General features: G+C 39.4%; 1 protein-coding gene across 5 annotated transcripts in view; it reads right to left on the reverse strand.

Moving 5' to 3' along the window:
• AKAP11 (A-kinase anchoring protein 11) overlaps window positions 1-14,593 on the reverse strand; it is a 49,332-nt gene that overhangs the window by 9,020 nt on the left and 25,719 nt on the right. For 4 of the 5 annotated variants that reach the window (XM_002915871.4, XM_034665229.1, XM_034665230.1 and 1 more), the window contains exons 7-10: window positions 9,765-14,274; window positions 6,217-6,372; window positions 1,464-1,547; window positions 634-680 (exon numbers count right to left, since the gene is read on the reverse strand). In XM_002915871.4, the coding sequence (XP_002915917.2) occupies window positions 634-680; window positions 1,464-1,547; window positions 6,217-6,372; window positions 9,765-14,274 (4,797 nt within the window). The remainder of the gene's footprint in view (window positions 1-633; window positions 681-1,463; window positions 1,548-6,216; window positions 6,373-9,764; window positions 14,275-14,593) is intronic. The other variant, XM_034665231.1, reaches the window with a different exon arrangement.

Below are 14,593 nucleotides of genomic sequence, written 5' to 3' on the forward strand. Positions count from 1 at the left end.
TAATTTTTACTTACTAATTTATGTAAGATCAACATTAAACACTAATTCAAGAGGTTACTAGTTTGGAAGGAAAAAACTAGGGCACATGCCATAATTAAAATAAATTGTATCTTATAATGTAAGGGTTTTATGTTTAGAAAATGATAATTATAGGGGTGCCTGGGTGGCCTGGTTGTTAAGCGTCTGCCTTTGGCTCAGGGCGTGATCCCAGAGTTCTGGGATCGAGCCCCACATCAGGCTCCTCTGCTGGGAGCCTGCTTCTTCCTCTCCCACTCCCCCTGCTAGTGTTCCCTCTTTTGCTGGCTGTCTCTGTCTCTGTCAAATAAATAAATAAAATCTTAAAAAAAAAAAAAGAAAATGATAATTATAGAGAGATTATCATAAATTTCCCTCTCAAATCACTGAATAATCCTTTTAAAGTAGTTCAGTCTTTACACCAATCAAATGGTACAAATGGTTCAAAAAAGGACCTGCCACTAGATACATTAGTTCAACATGATGATTTGTAATGTAAATACCCTGATTTGTAATAACGTGGAGCCTCAGTGATGAAATCACACAAGGTGAAGACTCTTCTAGGAAACCTTATACAAAAAAACATGCAAACACTTTACAAAACAAACTGTCAGTTACCTTCTCCAGCGTCCTCATGTTCTTCATCCTTATCATCTGGCCCATCACTTCTCGAATAAAAGAGCAGAAGCAGTTAAAAAAAAAAGCTTTAATTAATAATGGTATTAAAACCAATTCTTAAAATGTGGAAAAGAGTGAATGTTACAATATGATATATGACATTTAAAAAGGGAAGAAATGACAATAAAAAAGGAAGCTTTGCTTCTCACACCATTTCGTATTAAAATCTGAATTGTAAATGATGCCTAGACAGGTCATCAATAACTATGAAGTTCTACCTTACCATGATAGAGAATACCAAGTAATTTCAGGATAAAATTTAATTTCAAATAATTTAAAGCTAAAATAGTCTAATAATTTTGTTCTGGTTAACACAGCATTTGAATTAGCATAGAATGCCATGAATAATTATTTACTAATGCCTCTGTTGATGGCATGCACATATTTTTAACGCAATAAAAATACATTTTTCCTACACTCTTTTTATATATGAAATAAAATTACATACAAAAACAAAACAGCAACAAAAAAAACCAGAAATCCTGTAGGAAGCAAGCTCTTTTTAATGAAATAATAATTGGTAGGATGAAAAGTAGCAAGCAGAGCAACACATGCATGGATGTAACACATTTTGCAATTAGATGTCAGTTGTATCTTAGCATAATTGAATTTTTTCATTAGATGTAAATTATCAAGCAGAATCATGTCCAAACATAGGAGAAGAGCAGATTGATACATATTGGCACTGTAACCCATGTTCTTTTAAGAATATGACATCATGCATTAGTGTGAAAGACTCATCAGTTTGTAAGTTTCTGGACTGGACCAACCTGTCTGATGTTGGAAAGGATAAATTGTCCTCATACAAATCTCCTTCTAAACCAAGACTGCTCCAGCTACTGCTGTTACCATTACTGCCAGAAGAAGAAAAGAACAGAGCTGAACCAGAAAATGAATAGTAAAGACCACCTTGGTTTTCCTTGGAACAGCTTCTGTCAGTGTAAGTGGGAGGTTCAGAAGCTGCCCGGTGGAGCGGGCCATCCGCAGAGGTAGAGAGACCATCACTGCTACTGGACGGCTTCAGACATTTGGGAGTTTTCTTACTTGTCCTCCATAGATTAGGAAAATTATTCTCAATTTATTTTAATATGAACACAACAGAATGACTTTTAGGACAGCAAATGAATGCATAAGATAAGTTTCAATGATTAAATTAACGTCTATGGCAAACCTTGGGATATAATTTGTAAAAAGCCAATACTCTTCAGTTTAGGTAAAATTTTAAAAAGACCACAGATTAACATTCTCTCAGCTCTTTAGACAATGCAAACACTGATGGATTTGCGGGGCAGGAATGAAATGATAGGCACCAAAACATAGTCCCAAATAGACCTTTTCTAACTACTTGAAGAAAAGATGATTTCTGATTTCAAAGTACTCTTATTATGTCAATTACCTTCACTTCATACATTATGTATAATTCAGTAGGTGGCAAATAACATACATTTTCTTCAGAATATTGAGTAACCAAGGCTTAATATACCTGTCTTGTGGGCCAGTCACTAACGCCACACAAATACCTTCTTAAACTACCTAATCAAGAGAAGAAAGCAACTATGTTCTAAAACTGCAGCAGAGCAACAAAAAGCGACTGTGTTCAGAAACAAAACTAAATTTAATTTTTCAGATTAAAACCTAAACATGCAACTTAAATATCTAATCATTAACATAATTAGTAAGCACATTAGTTTGCAGTGATAAGCAGCTTATATTTCCCCACATTAGGCTAGGCAATTATAAAAATTAATATATACACAAACCAAAATTCTGGATCTAAAAAGTGAATTAACACAAAATCATCTTCTGTGCATCAGTAAATGTTGACAAGGTTACCAAAAAAAAGATGATTATTTAAAAGTTCTAAAGAGTTTCCAAGCACTTTCAATAACTTGCATATCCATATTTACTCTGGCACTAGCAAACTGTCACAAACTATACTGTGTTAGAAAAGTTAAAACTGAGCAGTGTCTTTTCAACCTATGTTCAAACAAATACAGCTCTGTTATAAAACCATGAAAGCAGCCAGAGTTTTGCCTATGTAGCCTGCTGTCAGACAAACCAAAGGTGGGAAAACACGGAAATACAGAATGGACAGACAGCTGTGAGCCAGACTGAAAGGAAAAATTGAGGATCTCAAACATTGCATTTATCTCTATTAGTAGAATGATTTTCTAAACAAAGAAAAATATTACAAAATTAAAATTCTTACCTACAACCTGACAACAATAATGATTCCTCCTTTCAATTAATCATCAAAATCCATCACTAAAGTTTAGGTGAACATGCAAAGAAATAATGCCAAAAAAATGTAAAGACTAAAGATTCAACCTCATTCCCCCTTCCTTTTGTCCCTCAAAATGGGTCAGATTTCAAGTCAGTTATTAATAAAAGTCACTTCTAACTAGGGTGCCTGTATAATTCTTCATCTAACCAGGACACTTTTGGCAACAAAAGAAGTCCCCATTAATAAGCACACCAGAGCAGCGGAAGTAAATGAGGACTGTCCCGAGCAAACTGGGAGGTACAATCGTCCTCCACTAACCCAACATAAAACAACTTAATTTCTTCACTTAACAGTGTTCCCGTATTTCATTCTTGAACACTGCCCTGCTTCCATCATCTTCTTTTAAATCTTTTCCTATTGCCTACCTAGCTATCCCTATCTGTGTGTTTTCCATCTTTCCGTATTTCCTAGGTCTGGAGCAGGCGTACCTCAAGGCAGTAGGGGTCAAGGGCCAAGACTCCTTATTGTGGTTTTCAGTCACATGAAGACTACTATCAATTTTGACACATCTCGTAAATGTTATCTCAAAAATTCCGCAAGCCCGGTCCCATCTCTTACCTAATCTACTACATAACTTTGAAGAAATTCAGACTGCTTGAAATACTTAAGAGATGCACGTACACAGACCAAGTCTCTTTCAGATCAAATAATAAGACACTCCTCATGAACACCTGTGAAACTCGGAAATTATGATTTTTTTAACTGCTGCCCTCTACTAAACTTCCTACTTGGGAGTAAAAGCACATGAAGTGTCCAAACCACTGAAGTCATTTATCTCCTATCTGATCTCTGTATCAGAAAATTACCGGGGCGCCTGGGTGGCACAGCGGTTAAGCGCCTGCCTTCAGCTCAGGGCGTGATCCCGGCGTTATGGGATCGAGCCACATCAGGCTCCTCTGCTGTGAGCCTGCTTCTTTCCTCTCCCACTCCCCCTGCTTGTGTTCCCTGTCTCGCTGGCTGTCTCTATCTCTNTAGTAACTGAAAAAAAATAAATAAAATCTTAAAAAAAAAAAAAAAAAAAGAAAAGAAAATTACCGTTCCTGTAGCAGATGTCATCAAAGACAAAACATGTGCAGCCACGTATCTGAAGTGTGGTCCCCGAACCACCGGCATTAAAATCATCCGAGCTTCCTGGGACCTCCAATGACCTAGTGAGTCTTAATCTCTCTAGAAACCGTATGTTCAACAAGCATACTACCCACCTTGGAGCCCTACTCTTTCTTTGTACTTGAACCTTAATAACCACATAGCATAATCGTTCTTTTTAAGACTTGCGCAATTAAAACTACAGGTGCTTTTCTGACAAAATGCTGTGAAGCCAAGTTATTCCCCATCCTGAATTCAGTTCATTTTCTGAACCAAATGCGTTTACCCATGTTAAACATAATTCTTTTAGTCTCCGCCGGATTCGGTCTTTGTGAAACTTGGTTCTGTTAATGATAGGATATTTTCGTCTTTGTTTTAAGTCATTCACAAATAATGAGCATAGCAGTCCCTTCTTATCTGCAGAGAATGCATTCCAAGGCCCGCAGTGGATGCCAGAAACCATGGATGGTACCAAATCCTACAAATACTACATTCTTCTCTTTATATACATACCTATGATGAAGTTTAATTTTTAAATCAGGCACAGTCAGAGGTTAACAACAAAAACTAATAATAAAATTATAACAATATACTATAATAAAAGTTATGTGAATGTGGTCTGTCTCTCTCAAAGTATCTTCTATCTACTTACCATCCTTATGATAATGTGAGATGATAAAATGCCTACATGATGAGATGAAGTGGGGGGAATGACACAGGCACAGTGACATAGTGTTAGGCACAAGTGACCTTCTGACAACACATCAGAAGGAGGGCCATCTGCTTCTGCATTTCGACCGACCATGGAACACCACGGAAAGCAAAACCGCAGATGGGGGCGGGCAGGATGGGGGGTACTACTTATTCTCTATCACTAATAAAATGCTAAAGAGGACAGAAACAAGGACAGAGCCATCCAATCAGACAACATTCTGCACAGAACTGTTCAACTGGCTACAGGCCCCTTAATGCCACGGGCCATGAACCCTAGTTCACCCATTTTAACACCAGGATTTCCTAAGCAGCAACGTCAACCCTCACCGAAATTCTAGAAGCCTGTGTTTCTCTAAGATGAGAGAAGAATTTAAGTGTTAACATTCTATTCCAGGTAGAGTTATGGAAAGGGCCAAATGATGTTTGTGATATTACCCCTACCTCCCACTACCAGTTTCAAAGACTGCCTTTTTGGACCCAGATTTTAAAATGTATTGGAGGTTTACGTACCATTTTAAGAAACTATGATAAAATAGATGTTTTTAAAAATATTAATACTTACTGGTTAATCCAAACAACAGACAAAATGCTTTGAGATGATGTGTTCTAACAGGTGGAAAAACCATTTCCTCCCCTTCATCCCCTCCTCCCACAGTCTTCTCATCTCCACTTCTTAGTAAGTCAATTCCAAGGGTTCTGTTCAACTGAAGCCACACAGGGTCCTTTCCACAGCCTGAATCTAAGAACCCTTTCCTCTCCCTAGACTCAGCCCTGGATGGATTATTTCCAATTATCAATTAATGTGGATAAAAATTTATGGCATTTTATAGTTTAGTCAGGAATGCCTTTAGAGAGTTAAGAATATATGAAACAAATGTATCAGAATTAATAAAATATGCCAAAGGCTGTTACTATAAACAAAATAAACTACGACAAGTTATATATGAGGTAAATGCCTTCTGCTGTACAAAACCATTTTTATAAGGAGTTTACGTATTTTCAGTCATTCAAGTATAAATGCTCCAAGTTCACTCTGTTCCTGAATAGCAGGGTAAGTGAGGAATCCTTCCCAAAAAAAGATACTACTTTCACTAATAATAAGAAAATCACAGGGTCATTTAGATACCTTTTACAGATCATTGTCTTTTTTCTCAGCCTCTAAAGAAAAAAGGTACCCTTTTTAAAAAGTGAGAAATACAAAAGTCCAGGAAAATCCTAAGGGTATAAAATATATGCAATATTTTTCATATCAACTATTGGCACAACCAAAGAAACTGAGCTTGGTTAATTACTATACCCAATAAATGTGAAAAACCATTAGGACTGCATTATGGATAATAAAAATACGTTCAAATTCATAATTTTTAAACACCTAGTATAAATTTACTTCTGAGGTCCAAGGACCTAAACTATGCAATCACATGCACAATTTTAGTTACCTTTCACTGAGGTGATGAAAACTGCTGCTTTCATCCTGGTGTTCATCTTCAAAACTTAAATTGGACCAGCTGCCAGTGCTGTCATCACCAATACTGAGATTCATCTGCTGGCTGACGAAAGACTCAGTTGACTGAAAATCTTCTATTTCTTTTGGACTGAAAAAAAGGAAGGAAGGAAGGAACGGAGGGAAGGCGGGAAGGGAAAAAAAAAATCAATCTGAAATCAACAGATTCTGAAATCTAAGACTATCAATTTGATAATAAAGATGAAAAAAACAAGAATCAATATTGACAGCCACACCAGTGGCCCGTCCAATGCTTTGTGTCCGCTAATAAAGAGACTTTGAAGGAGAGCACACTACTTTCAAAGTTAACTGAGCTGTATCTGTTATGTATCCATCCCAAGTGCTATATTTATCTAAATTCTCTTTAAAGCAATTCGCACTTTCAACTGGGACCACTACAGAGAAGCACAAATTCCCAAGTTTATCACCTACTTTGTAAAACAGTACTTTTATTTGTACTGAGAGGAAGCTCTTTCTGGCTTTAAGAACCAAAAAAGTGGTTCGAGGAATTCTAGTACTGTCAATCAAGCCTCGAGTCAAACTAGCCAAATCTCTTTAAGATTTCGAGCATGGATCACAACCCTTCTCATTATTTTTCTCAATGAAGAAGAGACATTTATATTTCTATTCCATCTTCACAAGAAAGGCCAGTCACTGTTGAATTACTGTAACTGCCCCCTCTATATTTTACTCTCAACATAGCAGTTGAAAATGACATTTTTAAAGATGAAGAGGAAAATGTTAGTCTTCTGATCCAAACCTTCTAGCGGCTCCTCACCAATCAGAATGAGAGGCCAGATCTTTATAACATACCCTCTCCTAGTCTCCATCGTGTCCCACCTATTACTCTTCCCAGCCCACTCATTTCAGCCACTCCTGCCTGTGCTGCTTCCCCAACATGTACCCTCTGCCCCAATTCCATGTGACTTATTCTCTCCTCACCTTTGGCTCTTTGCTCAAACGTTATTTTATCAGTGTTGCTTCCCCCTCTACCTATTCAAAACTGCACACCATCCCCACCTGAGGCCACCCCCCCCTCCAATCCCCAGCCCCACCTCCCTTCCTTGCTTCAGTTTCCCTCCAAAGCACTTATCACCGTGTGACATGCTTGGCTATTTTACTTGTCTTATTCTACTGTAACCTAAGCTCCAGAGAACACATATTTCTGACTGTTTTACTTATTTCTGGATCCCCAGTGCCCAGAATAAATCCTGAACTGCCTCACCCCCCTTTGGGGCTATCTTCATTTTTTATTTAAGATATAGCAACCAGAATTATACTGGACAGGCACATTATAGCTTTGAGCCATAAGACAGCTCTACTTTATTCTTTTTTAAGTTTTTAACTCTTTTCTGGAATGTGCCATAATCTAATGGTTTTTTGGCTGAAATGACCCACTAGATGAGGTCCAGAGAAGAGTTTTAATGACTGCTAGGTTATTCTGGCTCAGAAACAATAGCTCAGAATATAGTTTAGATGTTTGCTCTGCTAAAAATGCACTACCATTTAATTCCCCATTTGACACTCATATACCACCCACATACCACCCTTCTATACCTTACAGCTTTGTGAAATATTTATGGTTATTTTCATGAATCAAACATTTACAAGAAAGGGGACGCCAAATGATACCTTTAAAAACAATCCATCTGAACGAATCCCTCTAAAGCCTGAAAGACAAACCATTTTAACTTCAGAAATAGAAAATGGGAAACAGTACGCTGTACAAACTAGAGCCAGCTTTTAATAATCAACACTTACAGAACCCTACACAATTATTAAGAAGAGAAAAGGAAAAGGAAATACAAACTAATATTCTAGTGGCCTTGATAAAAAGCTGGACTAGCGCAGCACTAGCTTGTAGGAATAACTCCAGGGGCCTACCTACTCACCCAAGGGAGTAAGAAGGGAAAATACTGAGCTGTCAATAGCAAAAGCATGTTATCAGGCCCTGGGAGGGATATCTGAGAGACTCTAATCTAGGGGAGAGTCTCTCTTCCTCCCAGGGCCTGGGGGTAGGGGGAGGCACAGGGAGAAACTGTTAAAATAGCCTGAGGCCAATTTTGTTTGAGGAAGGTTGCTTTCAGTTGCAGAAAGGCCTATCACTTATTCATTCACATATTTATTAAACACTTATTATGTGTCTGTCATCATATTAAGAACTGACAAGCATTCATAAACAAGGATATGCAGGTTTGCACATTTTTACTATACAGGGCCAAATAGCAAACACTTGGGCACTGTTGGCCATGTCTCTACTTCAAGTACTCAACTCTGCCGTTACGCATAAAACTGGCCCCAGACAATACATAAATGGATGAGCACAGCTGTGCTTCAGTATAACTTTATTTATGAACATTAAAATTTGAACTTCATATAATTTTCACGTCACAAAATAGTATTCTTTTGATTTATCAACCACTGAGGAAATGTAAAAACCATTCTTAGCTCACAGACAATAAACAAACAAACAAACAAACAAAACCAAGCAGTGGCCAGATTTGGCCGGCGGGTTATAGTTTGCCAACCCCTGCTCTCGGAGAGATGAGGTTGCCTGATTACAGCAAACAGAGAGCTCCCCTGGTTCACCAGACACATCACGAGAGGACGCCATGAAACAACTGGACTCCAGGGTCCTGGCCAAACTGCATCTCCCTGTTTTAAGATGGCTAAGAAGAGAGATGGTCCTTGCCATGGCTTTGACAAAAGCTACTAAAAAAATCTGAGGAATCCTGTGACTCCATTAAATTCCACCTCAACTCTAGGAACTTTCTCTGTCCAGTGGGACTCACAGAATCCTACAAATTAATAACATAAGTTGGTCCTGATGCTTTCCAGGGAGAAAAAAAAAGGTTAAAAGTGAAAATTTTAACTCAGGTGTTAGAATCAGTGAGCACAAGGCACAGCTATTGAAGAACAGGACATTGTGAGACCATCAGAAAGAACTGTCCCCTTTGACAGGGACCCCTCAAGAGAAATGATGGCAGTAATGGGTATCTTTGGAGATTTTCTAAGGCTTTCTTCCTCACAGCATTTTGGTTAAACTATGCTCTTTATAAGATACCTTACCTTTGTGAAGAGAAAGAAGAAAACACTAAAAAAAAATTTAATCTCACAGTAGTTGATGATCACAGTAATGCTCTCCACTTGCCGTCCAAAACTCTCCAGCTGTTACTCCAACCCAGCTTTACTCACTTCATAGCTCTGTGAACGGGGGCACGAGGACTATCCTCCCTAAGCCTCCTCTTCTAGTTCGGGAAATGGTTAACACCTTCCCCCAAAGGGCTGTTGGGGGGATAACGAGACAACAGAGATGGAGAGTAATGTACGGGATATAAAACCCCATACAAATGTAGTACGGGAAGACTTTTTGTTAACTTAGGGTTAAAAATAATCACACCTTTCTTAACAGGACCAAAGATACATAGGATCGAATTTAATTTTTCTCTTTATTATAAGACTCAAAAGGAATCTGGAACTCACCTGCTAACTGCACGGCCAACATTCGTCATTGCTGACGTCATTATTTCTGTGGTAAGGCTCTCAGCAAAGCTAACGCCATCTTGTCCAATTCCACTATCAGCCACCAAGCTGGTATTGCTCAGCTCTCTCTCTGCTTTTTCAATAGCTTCCGCAACTATCTTCTCAGCAAGCACTGTCTTTTTATCGAGACCAACATGAATTTGTGGGACATCAAGATGAAAAATTCTAGATTCCTGATAGACATTGGTAAGTTTTGAATTAGAAACTGGCTTACTACTAGCAAGTGAATCCTGTCTGGAAACGTGTAGAGATGAATTTCCAGTGCAATCATGCAGTTCTTTACGGTCACAGTATCTGCAAGCTTGACTTATAAGAGGTGACAACTTTTCTGCGTAAGTGACCCTCTCGGCTGCTTTCATGGACTCAGACGCATGGTAAACTGCAGATCCTAAACTTAGCTCTAAAGTGTCATCCACTACTTTCTTGGCATACTGCTCTATAGCTTGAACGACATTCTCTCCATAACCACACCCATGTAAGCTGCCTGTACTGTGGTAACATTTGTGATTTTGTGAGGAAGGCTGAAGAGACTGAAGCAATTCTGGCTCGATGTGAGACTTGGTATCTTCATCACGTCCAGACTTTTCATAAAGGCAAGAATCTGTTAAGGATTTTGGCAAGCCAACTGCAGATGCTGTCAGCTCTTTTCTAACATCTCTTGTTATGCTGTGAGCAAGAGAGGCTGAAAAACTGTACAGTTCAGAGCACTCATTTTTATACGTATCCCGCGTCCATTCACAAGTTTGATTTTTACAGAGGTAACCTCCGTTTCTTTTACTTTGTCGTTCTCTATCTACTTCTTGGTGGTGTTCTTTATTTAAGAATGTGAACAGTTCGTTCTTGGTTTTCACCTGGGAGCTTTGCACGGGGAACATTTTTGAGCTGCATTTCATTTTGGCAGTCTTAGCAGCTTCTTGTAATCCTGATTTAACAGATCGATAAGCGAGTCTATTGGCATACTGGTCCATTATTAACTCACTATTGCCCCCTTCCTGTTTTAGCACTTGGATAATGTGACCCGCATACTCGTCTGTCACGCTTTCACAGCTGGGATACTTGTAGGTCAGACCAGACATACAAGAACTTGGTGGTAGCGGAAGAATGAAGGGATCTACTTCTCTTGAGCGTGCAACAGCCTCTATATCCAATCTCTCTTCTGATCTATCACCTCGGCCACCACCAACGTAACAGCTATTCCTCCTTTGCCTGAAAAGCACACAACTTCTAACTTTGGCTATTTTCTCAGCTTCCGTGATGACTTCCGCTGCCAGATCACCTGCAAAATTGCGCAAGGTTTGTAAATTTTCCTCTGAGTGATTTAGAACAGTAGGTGACACACTTCTTTGACTTATTGCATTTAAGCAAGGGCTTTTCACCTTGGGTTCTTGAGTGACTTTATTATCTAGGTGGGAAGCTGCCATCTCCGTCGCGAGAGAGATGATGTGCGTAGCCAGCGATTCTGCAAACTGAACTTTCTTCCCCGAGTGCTCGGACTTCACACCCACTTCTGGATGCTCTTCCTCCTCACTACTTTCAACTTCTTCTGAAAGAGATCGCATGAGTTTCAACATGAACTCTTCCTTTTCTATCGTATTTTGTTCATTTTCGGACAAACTACCCACGGATGAGTTGTGAGGTGTAGACGGGGGTGTAGCAGGTGCAAATTCTTTTGCTAATTCCCCCTTCAGTTTTTTGGTTAGCTTCTTGATATCCCATTCAGAACTAGCCTGGGATGGTACAAGGGGAGTGGAGGGAGGAGTATCCGGTATTACATTTCCGTCTCTAATTTTCTGTTTCTCTTCCACATGCACACCATCTACACATGGAAGCACTGTGGTTGAGAAAGTATGTGAATGAGGAAAAGGGTGTTCTTGCCCGAAAGACAAGGGCTCAAGTGCTGTATTATTCACACTATGCTTTTTCACAGATTTGTCTTTAGCGACGTCCTTCAAATCAGGTTTCTGACGCGCAGTCGTTGGACAAGGTGGTAGTGTCTCTAAAGAAGAGCCGTGAGCTGACGAACCTTTACATTCTGGAACACGATCCTTTCCTGCTGCAAATGAACAGTGGGTTAAGTGATCTTGAGCATCAAGAAATTCGGGGAACTTTTCGAAGGTCAACTGTGACTCTGCCCTGGAAACAGGCAAGCCTTCCTTGGGTTCAGCGTTTTTATCTACATTTGGGATCGCTGATTTGCTTTTATCTATGGAATGTTTAATAATAGATTTAGATAACTGATCAGCAAACATGTCCTTATTGCTAGCTTCACTCTGTTGCAGTGTTGCTTGATCGGAGTGGAAAGGAAGGGGTTTTCCCTTTACTGTTGTAGTTACACAGTCTTTGTGTTCATCAACTGTTTTTGTACCTTTGAAGGATGTCATTGACTCTAACGTTTCATTTACAATCATATGCACCACTGCGGCAGAAAAGTTGCTAATAATCACAGGATCGCTCATTAATTTTGAAGACCTTTGCATTTCAGTATCATCATTAGTTGGTTTCAAATCTTTCTGGTTACCTGGATTGTGGTCTGAGGGTAAACAAATATTTCTGAGACATGCTACTTCCTCTTTGTTTTTTGTGGTAACACATGTCTGGGTAGAATCACCATTCAAATTACTGTCATCAGATGAACGATGAGACTTTGCCTGATATATGTTAGATGAAATATGATATGGGAGAAGGGCACTTCCTGCCAAGGGCACTGGTATAGAAGTAACAACTCCAGAAGTACAAAACAAGGCCTGCTGTACTGTGTATTCCTTTTTATAGTCCTGAACAGGTCTTGGCGCCGTAACTGTCTGACTGTGAAAAGCAGGGGAACACGTGGAGGTCTGTGTCAATGGCACTGAATTTTCTGTGCTCGCACACTTTAGGTTATCTGTAGAAACACTAACCGCTGCCTTGGTTGTGAAGGTCACATTGACCTGCGAAAGCTCAATGAACGCTTCCTGTATTACAGACTCAGACAGGTCTTGTGCATAGGACTTGACTACTCGGTCCTCACAGTCCAGCGACCAACACTGTGGAGATACAGGGGTTGGAGGATAGGAAAACTGACACACTTCCATGATGCCTTCAAAAACAAGCTCTTCGGCAAGATCCGCGGCAAACCTCGCCACTGTGTTTGTGAATATCTGCTTCTTAACATACTGTAAATCCTGCAAAGCATTTGCTAAAGCTTCACTCACCAAAAAATTAGCCAGACCGCTAATGGCGCGTTCTCTCAGTGAAAACGCACACTGCCTTCTCAGTTCATTAAATGCCATCTGAAAAACGGAGGATGTCAATCTGATGGCTAAGTGACACAATGCGTTGGTACATGAAGAGACTCCTTTCTGTAAGTCTTTAAATGCACTGCCAAAACTTTTTTCCACAAGATCTGACGCAAATTTCTGAATGCTATCTTTAATCATCAAGGATTTATTTTTAGATTTACTTTTTTGATCAAGGCTTTCACTCTCAAGAGCTGTCGTTTTATTTTCTCCCTTTTTAATACTATGCATGTTTGAGGTCCCATTCGTGTGTTGGGTATGAAGAACAGAGCCCAGTACCTCACATGAAATGCTGTGGGCATAATCCTCATAGGTGTAATAAACAGAATCATGATTTTCATGGATCCTCTCTCCACCAGGATCTGTTTGGCAAAAACATTCAGCAAGAGTACAGCCACCAAGAGGACTGAAGGCAGAGGATCGAATAGGGCTAAACACACCGCTGTCTTCCCCTGACGCCTTCACCGGGCGGGGTGAATCCGGAGCACCACACAGGTTACCATAAGGGGATTCTGGTTTACGAGGAGTCGGCTTTCTAACGTTGGCTGGGAGAGCTGGACGATCAAACTTGAATTTTTGAGGATTCATAGTAGTGGTTACAGAACACGATTTTTCATGTTTGTGTCCTTTCTTTTGTGATGGCTTTCCTAGGACAGGATCTTTTGGAAATGGACAAGAAGTCTCTAAGGTTTGTTCTAGTTCGTCAAACTGATCAAAACTGTCAAAAAATTCACTTACTTCTGAGTCTGAATCCTCTATATCATCTTTCATCACAGGAATTTTAGGTAACTCAAGTTTTGCTTTTAAACTTTTCTGATAACCCTCCTCATCCAAGAAAATAACAGGACTTGGACTGGAGCATTCAGATTCAGAGGAGTAGGCTGGAGAAGAAGAAAAAACCATCTTCTGAGCATCACTACCTTTATCTGAAGCATTAGATGACCTGTAGAAACTCTTCTGGATCCAAGGCTCAGAAATTAAGGTGGTGACTGAAGTTTTCACAGCAGGTAGTTCTTTATGTCCCAGCATATTTATTAAGGATGTTGAAGGTTTAGCCAGTGACTTCTGCCTCCCAGAGCTAACCAGAATCCTTAAATCATGGGTTTCTAAATGGTGACCAGAAGAAGTCTGTGACGCAGCATCACACTGGCTCTTCAGTGCAGGAATATTTATTCCTATAGGAAAAGAATAAAATGATCAAATTTTTCTTGAACAGAATCTTCAAAAATTAATTTATTATCAATGGGAATAAGTAGACTTTAAGCATGAAATATTTCTTTGTCACTATACTATGTGGTTTACCAGATTCGTTCCAAATCACTCTTGAGAGCAAATATACCCTTTACTAAAATAATTTCATTCTACCTTGCATCTGGGAATACCTGGTCAATGAAATGCTTAGCTTCTTGTCACATGTGTTAGAAACACTAATATGGTCCTTCTATCAGCTAACTCTTCTCGAATTTGAACCCAGGCATGGTCCAAACACTTAAT

The sequence above is a fragment of the Ailuropoda melanoleuca genome, chromosome 7 (genome assembly GCF_002007445.2).
Source record: "Ailuropoda melanoleuca isolate Jingjing chromosome 7, ASM200744v2, whole genome shotgun sequence".
Lineage (NCBI taxonomy): Eukaryota > Metazoa > Chordata > Mammalia > Carnivora > Ursidae > Ailuropoda > Ailuropoda melanoleuca.